Source organism: Octopus bimaculoides, chromosome 8, assembly GCF_001194135.2.
Source record: "Octopus bimaculoides isolate UCB-OBI-ISO-001 chromosome 8, ASM119413v2, whole genome shotgun sequence".
In the NCBI taxonomy this organism is placed as follows: Eukaryota; Metazoa; Mollusca; class Cephalopoda; order Octopoda; family Octopodidae; genus Octopus; species Octopus bimaculoides.
This window is the reverse complement of record NC_068988.1, coordinates 14,991,090-15,002,957: the sequence shown is the minus strand read 5'-3', so window position 1 is coordinate 15,002,957 and position 11,868 is coordinate 14,991,090. Positions and strand designations below refer to the sequence as shown.

The window sequence follows — 11,868 nt, the reverse complement described above, 5'->3', positions numbered from 1 at the left end:
TATATATATATATATATATATATATATATATATATGTATATGTATGTATATAGCAGACTTCTACCAAATCCACTCACAAAGCCCTGGTTGATCTAGGGCTATAGTAGAAGACTCTTGATGACGGTACCAAGTAGTGGTACTGAACCTTTACCACACAGCCATGCCAGCACCTATTAACAATCCTGAAATTTTGAATTTTAATAGCAACGATTTATCTCAGATAGTGAGTCATAACATTGTGCTATTTCTATTGTAGGCTGAAAGCAGTTCAAGGAAGTCACAGTATTGCTCTAGCTGCCAAGTATCATTCTGTACCAGTGAGTGATATATTTATTCTTACCTTAAATTTAGATTGAAACATGAAGATGACACTCTACAAGTTTGTTGAGATACTGAATAACAAAACTATGTTCATGTCGTATGGTATATAAATTAGCCCTTTTGATATCAATCTATATGAGACTGTCCCCGGTGCTTTGATAAATACTTCCGGTTTTAAAGTGATCTAAATTAACACTGCCTGTGACAAAGTTATTTTAGTAAATTTTGTGTGTTATTTTCAAACTTAATTGAAACAAAGGCAGTGTATTTCAACAGAAATAGGGAACAAAAGAGATAACCAATTTTATTAATTTTCTTTTTTTTTTTTTTTTTTTTTTTTTTTTTTCTCATGCCCTTTTAAAGCCTAGCCAGGCTCATGGGCCCGGTTTCTATAGTGTATGTGTTCCCCCGCTGCTGGAAAGGACACCAGTCCATCGCAGTGTTACTCAAGAAACAGGGAGAAAGAGTGAAAGAAAGTTGGGGCGAAAGAGTACAACAGGGGTCGTCACCACCCCCTGCCGGAGCCTCATGGAGCTTTAGGTGTTTTCACTCAATAAACACTCACAACACCTGGTCTGGGAATCGAAACCGCAATCCTCCGACCGCGAGTCCGCTGCCCTAACCACTGGGCCATTGCGCCTCCACAATTTTATTGATGAGCTAGATTTATTAAATATCTTCCTATCTATCTGTCTATACCTATTTTTTTGTATGTATGTTTGTATATGTATATATGCTTGTATGGCAGTAAGGGTTGTCTATAATTATCTCATGATGTGACGATGAGTCCACGCACACCCATATATATATGGGTGTTAGTGCGTGTGGGCTCCTTTTCTTCTCATCATCAGGTAGTTATAAACAGCTTCACTACCTTACAAGCATATATATATATATATATAAATAAAATATGCATGTACAATCAGATTGGAGCCTGGTACAGCCTACTGGCTTGCCCGTCCTCAGTCAAACCATCCAACCCATGCCAGCATGGAAAGCGAACATTAAACGATGATGATAATGATGATGAAAGTAGCTGCTTTCACATCACAATCACCTGTAAATCATCACCATCATTCAATGTCCACCCTCCATGGTTGGATGGTTTGAAAGGAATTCCCTAGGCAGAAGACTGCACTGTGCTTTGCTGTTTGTTTTGGCATGGTTTTTACGGCTGGATGCCCTTCCTAGCACCAACCACTCCGCTCCACAGTGGACTGAGTACTTTTTAAATGGCACCAGCACAGGTGAGGTCAGTTTTGGCGTGGCTTTTTTTATTTTTTTACAAGTGGATGCCCTTCCAAACTCCAACCACTTTACAGTGTGGACTGGATGCTTTTTATGTGGCACCAGCACTGTCAAGGTCACTAAGTAACTTATGGGCATATGGCATAGTGGTTAAGAGCACAGGCTACTAACCCCAAGATTCCAAGTTCAATTCCAAACAGTGACCTGAACAGTAATGATAATAATAACATTGAAAAATACCTTAGGAATGAGAACCCAGGTTCGAAATTTCCCCAAGACACCTGAAGAAGGCTGGAGTGTATATCAGCCGAAACATTGTGTTAACAACAAACAAGACGAGGACAAATATCCGTTGAATGTAAATAATGTAAATAAGGTGTCTTGCTGTAGAAGAGTTAACCTGTTTTTGTCTTTGGAACGCTTCATATTTTCTTTGATATAGAAACTTCAACCAGTTTGGTGTTTACTAATGTCTTGCTGTTTGGACTTAATGAATTATATCTTTTCTTTTCTTAGTGTCAGATTTCTTAAAATACTTTCACTCAATGTCTAAATACATTTGTTGATTTTCATTTAATTATTTATTTATTTTTTTTTTTTGTTTTAGCTGATTGTAGTTGCTGCAATGTTCAAGCTATCTCCTCAGTACTTGTGTTCATATGACCAGGTGTGTATTAAATGCTTTTATGAATACTTATTCATACTACATACTTTTTTAGTCAAATCGTCCAACCCATGCTAGCATGGAAAGCGGACGTTAAACGATGATGATGATACTGTGTCATTTGAATAAGTGTTTGAAAATAATTGCTATGTAATCACTGTCAGTCTCTCTCTTTCTGTATCTCATCTTTAAACAGTTGTCATCATCATCATCATTTAACGTCTGTTTTCCTTGCTGGCATGGGTTGGACAGTTTGACAGGAGCTGATAAGCTGAAGGGTTGTTTAGGCAGATTTAGGTCATTGGAGTTTCAAAGCAAATAATGTTTATCTTCTTTTCTTAAGTTTTCTTTTTATGATAACTTACTTTGTTTCTGTGCTAGGGAAGTGAATTGACTGAATTGCTTAAGCATTGGAGGAAATGCTTTGCAGTATTTCTTCAAGCTCTTCACGTTCTGAGTTCAAACCCCATTGACATCACCTTTGTTTTTCAGCCTTTCAGATCTTGATGAAATAAAGTACTAGTCAAGGTCTTGGGTCTATATAATTAACTAATTCCCGCTTCTCAAAGCTGCTGGCTTTATGCCTAAATTAGAAGCCATTGTTATCATCATCATCATCATCATCATCATCAAGGCAGTGAGCAGGCTGAACTATTAGCATGCCAGACAAAATGCTTCACAGCATTTCTTTGAGTTGTATGTTCTGAGTTCAAATTCTGCTGAGTTCAACTTTGCCTTTCATCATTTTGGGGTCGATAAAATAAGAACCAGTTGAGTACTGAGGTTGATGTAATAGACCAGTGCCCCACCCCCTAATTTCAGACCTTGCACCTTTAGTAGAAAGGATCATCATCATTATTATTATTATTTCACTGGGGTCGACTTTGCCTTTCATCCTTTAACTGGTTTCACTTTTGAAATTTTGTTCATTCTTCATCATTTCTTTTATGTCTGCTTTTCCATGCTAGCATGGGTTAGATGAAGATATTATTGAAACCCTTATTTTACAGCTGGATGTCCTTCCTGCTGCTAACCCTTACCTGCTTTTCTAGTAAGGGATATTTTATTCCACATGTCTTTGAAAACACAAAGCTGGTGGCTGCCTCTTTAACAGGGGAACTGACAGCAACATAATTGCTTGTAAAGCACAAATGTAAACAAACATACAGGCACTTACACACACATATATACTCACAAATTCAGCTATGTGGTTAAGAAGTTTGTTTCCCAACCATATGGTTTTGGGTTCAACCCCATTGCAGGACACATTGGGCGAGTGTCTTCTCTAGCCTTCGGCTATACATAGAAACTGAAAGAATCCAATCGTATGTGTTTGTGTCTGTTTTTGTCTCCCCCCCAACATTGCTTGACAACTGGTGTTGGTGTGTTTACATCCCTGTAACTTAGTGTTTTAGCACAACAGACTGATAGAATAAGTACCAGGCTTAAAAAAAAATAGAGTCCACCAAAATCCTGTGAATAAATTCAGTAGACAAAACCTAGAAGAAGACTCATGTATTTATATACTTTTGTAGAAGACATTTGCCCAAGGTGTCCTGCAGTGGGATTGAACTCAAAACCATAGTTTTACACTGCATTGTCTTGTTCTTTTGAAAATGCAATCCATTCTCTGAATAAATCTTTCTTTGCTTTCAGGATGCTTTCAATCGCTTCGTGAGTCCCAATGATGTTGTAAAATTCTCTGAGAGTGCCATTGTATCTAAAGTACAGATCTGCAATCCTGTCTTTGACTATGTTCCCCCAGAACTTGTTACTTTGTTTATTTCTAACATGTAAGTTCATTACCGTCGTCTTCATCATTTTTTCCCCCCCTTTACTGCTGTATACTATGTATACTTTTTCTCTTTGTTTTATTGTGTACTGTGTATACTTTCTACATAATTTTATTTATTAAATCTATCTGTCTATCTATCTATCTATCTCTCTCTATATATAGGAGAATATACGAAAAAACAACAACAGACGAGGACAGGTGGTGTAAATAACAAAAGGATGTATTAGTATGACGCTCGGGAATATATATATACGCTCGGGAATATATATACACTCGGGAATATATATATATACACACACACACACATGCATATATATATATATATGTAGGAGTGGCTGTGTGGTAAGTAGCTTGCTTACGAACCACATGATTCCAGGTTCAGTCCCAATGTGTGGCACCTTGGGCAAGTGCCTTCTACTATAGCCTCAGGCCGACCAAAGCCTTGTGAGTGGATTTAGTAGACGGAAACTGAAAGAAGTCCATCGTATATATATATATATATATATATATATATATATATATGTGTGTGTGTGTGTATGTTTGTGTCTGTGTTTGTCCCGCCAACATCGCTTGTCAACCGATGGTGGTGTGCTTACGTCCCTGTAACTTAGCAGTTCGGTAAAAGAGACCAATAGAATAAGTACTAGGCTTACAAAGAATGTCCTGGGCTCGATTTGCTCGACTAAAGGTGGTACTCCAGCATGGCCACAATCAAATGACTGAAACAAGTAAAAGAGTATATATATATATATATATAATCTCATTCTGTGTAAATCCCCACACTTTATCTCAGTTTTTGTATTGTCCACTTCATTTGTGGCCCTGGAAGAAATCCTCATCAATGTTTGATATTACTTTTAAGAACATTTTGTATTTTTTAAATCTTTTTTAACTGATCCTTTATTGTGTTCTTCTATTTCCAGAGGTGGAAATGCACCCTCCTATGTATACCGGTTACTGAGTGAACTCTACCACACAGAAGACAATGATTTAGATAAAGTGTTTTAACTTTATCCCCCCCCCATCCTACAAACACATCAGCACATGTTTTTTTTTTGTTTTTACATCTGTTAAATTAAAATCATTAAATTTACATTTCCTACATTAAAAGAAATAACAGCTTTGTTTTATATTGTTTTTGATTTCGTTTGAGAACACCAAGGTGTTTTGATTTTCATTTTTGTTTCCTTCCTTTTATGCTCTAGTATTTAAAGCAGTCATATCTAGCCCAGTTAATCTTCCTGTTTACTATCCATACCAGCCATATCTGACTTTTCACACCAATCCTACAATATCATTCTAAAAATAAACGATCACATTATCGAAATTTTGAAGCTTCAGGATAATGCATAATTGATTCAAAACAAGGTAAATAAATGAGCATTGCGTACCGATCTCTAACTGTGGAGGGAACCTGCAGAAGATGTAGATCCAGGAAGACATGGGACAAAGTGGTGAAACATGATCTTCAAACGTTGGGCCTCGTGGAGGCAATGACAAGTGACTAAGAACTTTTGGTGATATGCCATGCTTGCGAAGACCTGTCAGGCCAAGTGAAATTGTAGTCGTGGCCAATGCTGGTGGCACATAAAAAGCACCCTTCAAATGTTGGGCCTCTTTGAGGTGATAAGTGACCGAGACCTTTGGAGATATGTTCTGCTTGAGAAGACCTGTCAAGCCAAGTGAAATCAGTTTAGGTCGATGCCAGTGTCCTGTAACTAGCATGTAAAAAGCAGCCATTTACACTCTTGGAGTGGTTGGCATTAGGAAGGGCATCCAGCTGTAGAATCCATGCTAAATCAGATTGGAACCTGATGCAACTCTCTGGCTTACCAGCTTCAGTCAAACCGTCCAATCCATCTTCAGGCTGGTGCGCCCATCATGCTGCTGCGGAATTTGGATGCTCCAATAATGTGTAATGGCATGCGCATGATAATGTTTGTTCCCCCAACATCGCTTGACAACCAATACTGGTGTATTTATGTCCCCGTAATTTAGCGGTTCGGCAAAAGAGACCGATAGAATAAGTACTAGGCTTCCAAAGAATAAGTCCATGGCCATAGTCAAATGACTGAAACAAGTAAAAGAGTAAAACTAATGGTATTTATATTTTGTTCCATGATAACTATTCAAAATTAGAATAAGATATATTTATATGAAAGAAAGATTCGTAAAAATAGCATCTGGTTATTAAAAATTGATGAGTCAACATAATGAAGCTTTGTATATTCATCTAACAATGCAAGGTAACCCGATCTTGTAAGAAGCATTCCAGGTTTTATTGAAACCATGTCTCTAGGCCTACATTATTTGATGGCTTTTATTTTTATTATTATTATTATTATTAAGGCAGCTGGCTGGCAGAATTGTTAGCACACCAGGTGAAATGCTTAATGACATTCCATCTGTCTTTACGTTCTGAGTTCAAATTCCACTGAGGTCGACATTGCTTCTCATCCTTTCAAGGTTGTTAAATTAAGTACCAGTGAAACACTGGGGTCAATATAATCAACTAGTCTCCTCCCAAAAAATTTCAGGCTCTGTGCCTTTAGTAGGAAGGATTATTATTATTATTAGATTCCACCAAAGTTGACTGCCTTTCATCCTTTTGGAGCCAATAAATTGAGTACCAGTAAAATACTGGTCCCCATCCCCCAAATTTCAGGCCTTGCGCTTATAGTTGAAAGGATTATTATTATTAGATGGTAGGGGTGTGAGTTGAGGAAGATGTAGTTGTTATTTCTTGTAGGTCAAGCAATCCCTAAGAGACTCTTTCATTGGCTTGATAAGCTTGTTAGTTGACTCCTGTGAAGGTTATCCTGTAAGTTGAAAGGCTAACGGTTCAAATCCAGTCTCTTATACTGCAAGGTCCTTGGTAAAATATTAGAAAAATTACCTTAAAACAACACATTTTTTTAACATATACCTACTTTATTTACTGTGAAGGCACATAGCTTAGTGGCTAGGGTGTTGCACTCACAATCATGAGATTGTGATTTCAATTCCCAGACTGGGCAGTGCATTGTGTTTTTGAGTGAAACGCCTCGTTTCACATTGCTCTGGTTCACTCAACTGTATATGAGTTCCAGCAATAATTGGGAAGTTAATCCTGCAATGGATCTCATTCCCATTCAGTGGGAAATATTATAATCTCAGTTGCTCATACACCTAGGAGAGCAGATTAACTTTTTTGCATTTAAACCAGCAATATCTGGCTCAAATATTCTACTTGATTTATGTTCAGACTGGCCAGATCTGGCCTCTCACACTTACCCTACAATGTCATTCTAAAAATAAACAATTACATTCTTGAAATCTCAGAGATAGGAGATAATGCAGGATTAATTCAAAATAATGTGAATGTATAAGCATTACATTTGATGCAGTAATCTGAATGCCAATGGGTTAAGCTCTCGTGTTATGAAGTCTAGGGTTCATGTAAGAGAAAGAGACCCCCTAATTCACTAGGGAATAATTCAATCTCAAATATAAAACAATGTCTACTTTTTGTATCTAAAAGTCAGTACTGTATTTTGTATTAACCTTTTATTTTTTTTTACATTAAAATATAGTACTAATCCCACCTCCCCTGCGCTATTTTTAGCCAAATGTTTTGTATTAAACTTCTCACACTATATACACAAGTAATTATAACTACCATACACAAGCATGTGTCATCATCGTCATCATCTAACATCTGTTTCCATGGTTGCATGGGTTTGTGAAGTAATTTTCAAACTGATGGTATTTATATTTTGTTCCATATATACATGTGTGTGTGTGTGTTTGGGTCCCTACTCCATTTGATAACTGTTGGTTTGTTTATATCCCTATAGCTTCATTGTTCAGCAAAAGTGACCTATAGAATAAAAGTTCCACAGTCTGTTTTGGCTTGGTTTCTACAGCTGGATGCCCTTCCTATCGCCAACCACTCCACAGAGTGTATTGAATGCTTTTTACATGGTACCATCACCAGTGCTTTTCACAAGGCACCAGCCCCAGTCCTTTTTACATGGCACCATTACCAATGCTTTTCCCGTGAAACCAGCCCCAATGCTTTTAATATAGCACCAGCCCCACTCCTTTTTACATGGCGCCATCATTAGCACTCTTTATGTGGCACTTACTTTATGTTCTATTGTGGTGGATGGGTCTTTTTGAGTACAGCAATATGCCATATATTTCAATCTTTGTCATTTTCATAAGGCTCAACATTTTGATGTATGGTAGTTATAGATAGGTCTGTCATGGAAGAAATATGAGCAGAATGGTTGAACTACTGGGTTTTTTTTATTTTACTTTTAAAACCTATGAACTAAAGAAGATAAGACATCTCTTGATACCATCTTGTTTCTGTTTAATGCTATGAAAGCTGTAATAAATTGGTATTACTGTGTAGTTAAGTTCATTTGACAACTGTACTATGTGGTTCTAAGTTTAATCCTATTGTGTAGCTTACCTTGGGCAAGTGTTTTCTTGCATTGCTTTGGATCGACTGATGTCCCTAGTGAGATCTGATGCACAAAGACTGCAGAAACCTATCGCATGTGTGTGTATGTATGTATATTTATTTGTCTGTCTTTGTGTGTGTGTGTGCATATATATATTTCCATTTTTTCCAAGTGTTAAACTAATACACATGCTTGTTCCCTCACATGTCTTCGTCTTTTGTTTCCTGTAAATTTGAAATGTGTGTGTGTGTACAGGTGTGAATGTGTGGCAAGAAATTTGCTTTTCAACCACATGGTTTTGGGTTCATACTCACACTGTGGAGCCTTGGGCTAGGATCTACTGCCATAGCTTCTGCTGAATTTGGTTGACAAACTGAAAGAAGCCTATTCTGTGTGTGTGCAACTGTCTTCTTGCCTTGGCATTGCATGATGACAGAGTATACTGATGATTAAACATTAGTTATTTCTATTTATTTCATCGTGATTCAAACTATTTATAAATAAAAAGAGAAGTTTTTTCTTTTTATAAATGAGGTAAATTTAAACACGAACATTTTAAAATAGCCAACTGTGTTTCATCATACATAACATGTATACACCTTTGAAAAGCATGATGCTATGGCTTTTGTGTGAGAGAAAATCTCTTTCATAGAGATGTGTTAAGAACAATATACATTGCAGTGAGGTAAACATCAGCCAGTAGTGACCCTCAAGAACATAAAATGTATTTCAACCTGGTTAGGCCTTGTCAATGACATGTCACATGTCTTAATGAAATTTGTCTCCTCTGATATACAACTTCATGATATATCCACTGATATTGCAAAGAGCTTGCCAGGCTGAAATAAACTCTGTGTATGAAATATTGAAACAACATTAAATTAAATACATCTGGTGTTCACTGCTGGGATGATGTTCACTTTGTTTGATATATATGTGTTTTTAATACAACATATTTATGGAAAGATTTTCTCTCAGAACCCCACCCACATCATCCTGCCTTTCAGTGGTGTACATATGTTAAATATAGTACACAGGTGACTGTTTTAATTTACTGTTGTTTCAATTTCATATATTGATCTTATGGACATTTTAATTAGCCTAATTTACAGTATCAATAATGCTACAAAAGTGAACATCATTTCATTTAAGAACATTTGAAGCAAATATTTTTTCCCCCTCAACATAATGTAACAGGTGCAATAAAGACTGAGAAGAGTAAAACCACACGGCACTAAAACTTGGCCAGATACCTGAAAGCTATTTACAAGCTATTGAATTAATGTTTGGAAATTTGGAAATTCTTCAAATTTTTTTGTTCATTATATAATCATACAATTCACTCAGTTACTTCAATTTTCTTTATTAAATGTTCACATCAACCCATTTCACTGTTTTGCATGAATTCCATGATTATTCTTACAATATTTATATAGATGCAGGGGTGGTTATGTGGTTAAGCAGTTTGCTGCCCAACCATGTAGTCTTGGGTTCAGTCCTACTGTGTGATACCTGGGGCAAGTTTTTTTTTTTTATACTATAGTCTCAGGCTGACCAAATCCTTGTCAATAGTTTAATAATGGTTTTTGACTTAACCTTTTAACATTCAGATTATTTTGTCAAATGTAATGCTTAGGTCTTCACATTGTTTTGAAATAATTATGCATTATGTCATAACTTTTGATGCGGCGAACTGGCAGAAACGTAATCGTGCTAGGTGAAATGCTTAACGGCAATTCGTCTGTCTTTACAATAGGCGTAGGAGTGGCTGTGTGGTAAGTAGCTGGTATATCCCTGAGAGATATACCAGCAGAGCCACACGCTCCTGGTATGCCCTCCTATGTTGGACACATCAAAGGATAGTGGCCAGACTAGTTTGGATCACCTCTTTCCAAAAGTGAAAATGGGTTTGCACTGGACCAACATCCCTATATAGAAAACAGCAAAGTTACTGAAGCACCAATGACAATTCAATACCAACAAGATCTGGAAGAACTGTTTCAACAAAATCCAAAAAGGGATTCTGAGGTAGGGCTGAAAAAACAGATTCAACTGGAGCAAAGCAGACAGGACAGCCCAGCAATAAGAACAGTGGAGAAAAGTCGCTGACAGCCTATACCCCATGGGGAGTAAAGAACTTAAGAAAAGTTGTAAGTACTTGTGGCAATGATCTGATACCCCTATCTTGGTTTTAGCGGAATAATAAAAAAAATAAAAAAATAAAAAAATCAGAAGCAGTATATTGGTATTGCTTGCTCCTGAAACTGGTAAAAAGGACTTTTTCGTTTGTGTTTTCAAACTTACAAACTGTCCAAGAGGAGTTCTTCTTATAAATAACATAACAAGCTTGTATTAAATTACTGAGTAGCTGAAAAAGAAAGGCAGTACTTTCTAGAATTTACTTTCACATTAACAATGTTAATAGCCATTGCAGATACAAAGAATGTCATATGAATTCCTTGCCTGCTTTTATATAGGTGAACATTAATTCCTGGCAAACAGCTGTGACCCAAGTTTGATTACCATGGCTATTTTACCTATTTTATTTTGTTAATGTCCTTGGTGAAAGACATGAATGTCAATTGCTCCCCGTCTCCTCACTGAAATCAGTACATTTGATCACCTGTTGGTGGATGTTTATGATCATGGAAAAATTAGATAAACGATGAGTTATAATATGAGTGGATCGAATAAATATTTGTTCATCTGTTTTGTTCTATATACTGATAACTAAATGTATATGGCGATAAAAAAGGTTAGTTATATTTTATAAGGGTCAAACTAGATGACAAATATTTTTATCAAGTAAGTGACCCCAACTGCATTTTGCAAAAATCATCATTGTCGTTTTAACATCCACTTTTCTATCCTTGCATGGGTCGAACGAAATTTGTTTACATAGATTTTCTATAGCTGGATGCCCTTCCAGTCACTAACCCTCATCTGTTTCCAAGCAAGGTAATATTTTCCCCATGGCCAGTCAAGTTTTTCTCAGAATATTGGAAATTAATGACACTGCTTGTATGACAGTAGCAATCATTTACAACTATCACATAATGTCAAGACAAGGGTACACACACATACACACACACATTATGGGAATCTTTCAGTTTTTGCCTACCAAATTCACTAACGATGCTCTGGTTGGCCTGGGGCTAAATTTAAAGATGCTTGCCCAAAGTACTGTGTAATGGGACTGAACCTCAAACCATATAGTTGGGAAGCAAACTTAACACACAGTCATATATATATATCTATCTATATATCTATAACAGCTTCAGCGCTAAGCAGTGATCAAGAGTAAATGAACTTCAGTTTAGTTGAAATATGTCTGAGATATTTCCACTTCTATATGCAAATTCAGACCAGTTACTGTAGAGAAAAGAATT

The 11,868-nt window shown here is 36.6% G+C and overlaps 1 protein-coding gene across 2 annotated transcripts in view; it reads left to right on the top strand.

Moving 5' to 3' along the window:
• The window catches only part of LOC106868639 (translation initiation factor eIF-2B subunit beta), a 25,244-nt gene extending 20,092 nt beyond the window's left edge, over positions 1–5,152 (top strand). For both annotated transcript variants that reach the window (XM_014913998.2, XM_014913999.2), the window contains 4 exons: positions 257–317; positions 2,177–2,236; positions 3,890–4,026; positions 4,952–5,152. In XM_014913998.2, coding sequence (XP_014769484.1) covers positions 257–317; positions 2,177–2,236; positions 3,890–4,026; positions 4,952–5,036 — 343 coding nt within the window. In that variant the 3' untranslated portion in view covers positions 5,037–5,152. The remainder of the gene's footprint in view (positions 1–256; positions 318–2,176; positions 2,237–3,889; positions 4,027–4,951) is intronic.
• The last annotated feature ends 6,716 nt before the right edge of the window (positions 5,153–11,868 follow it).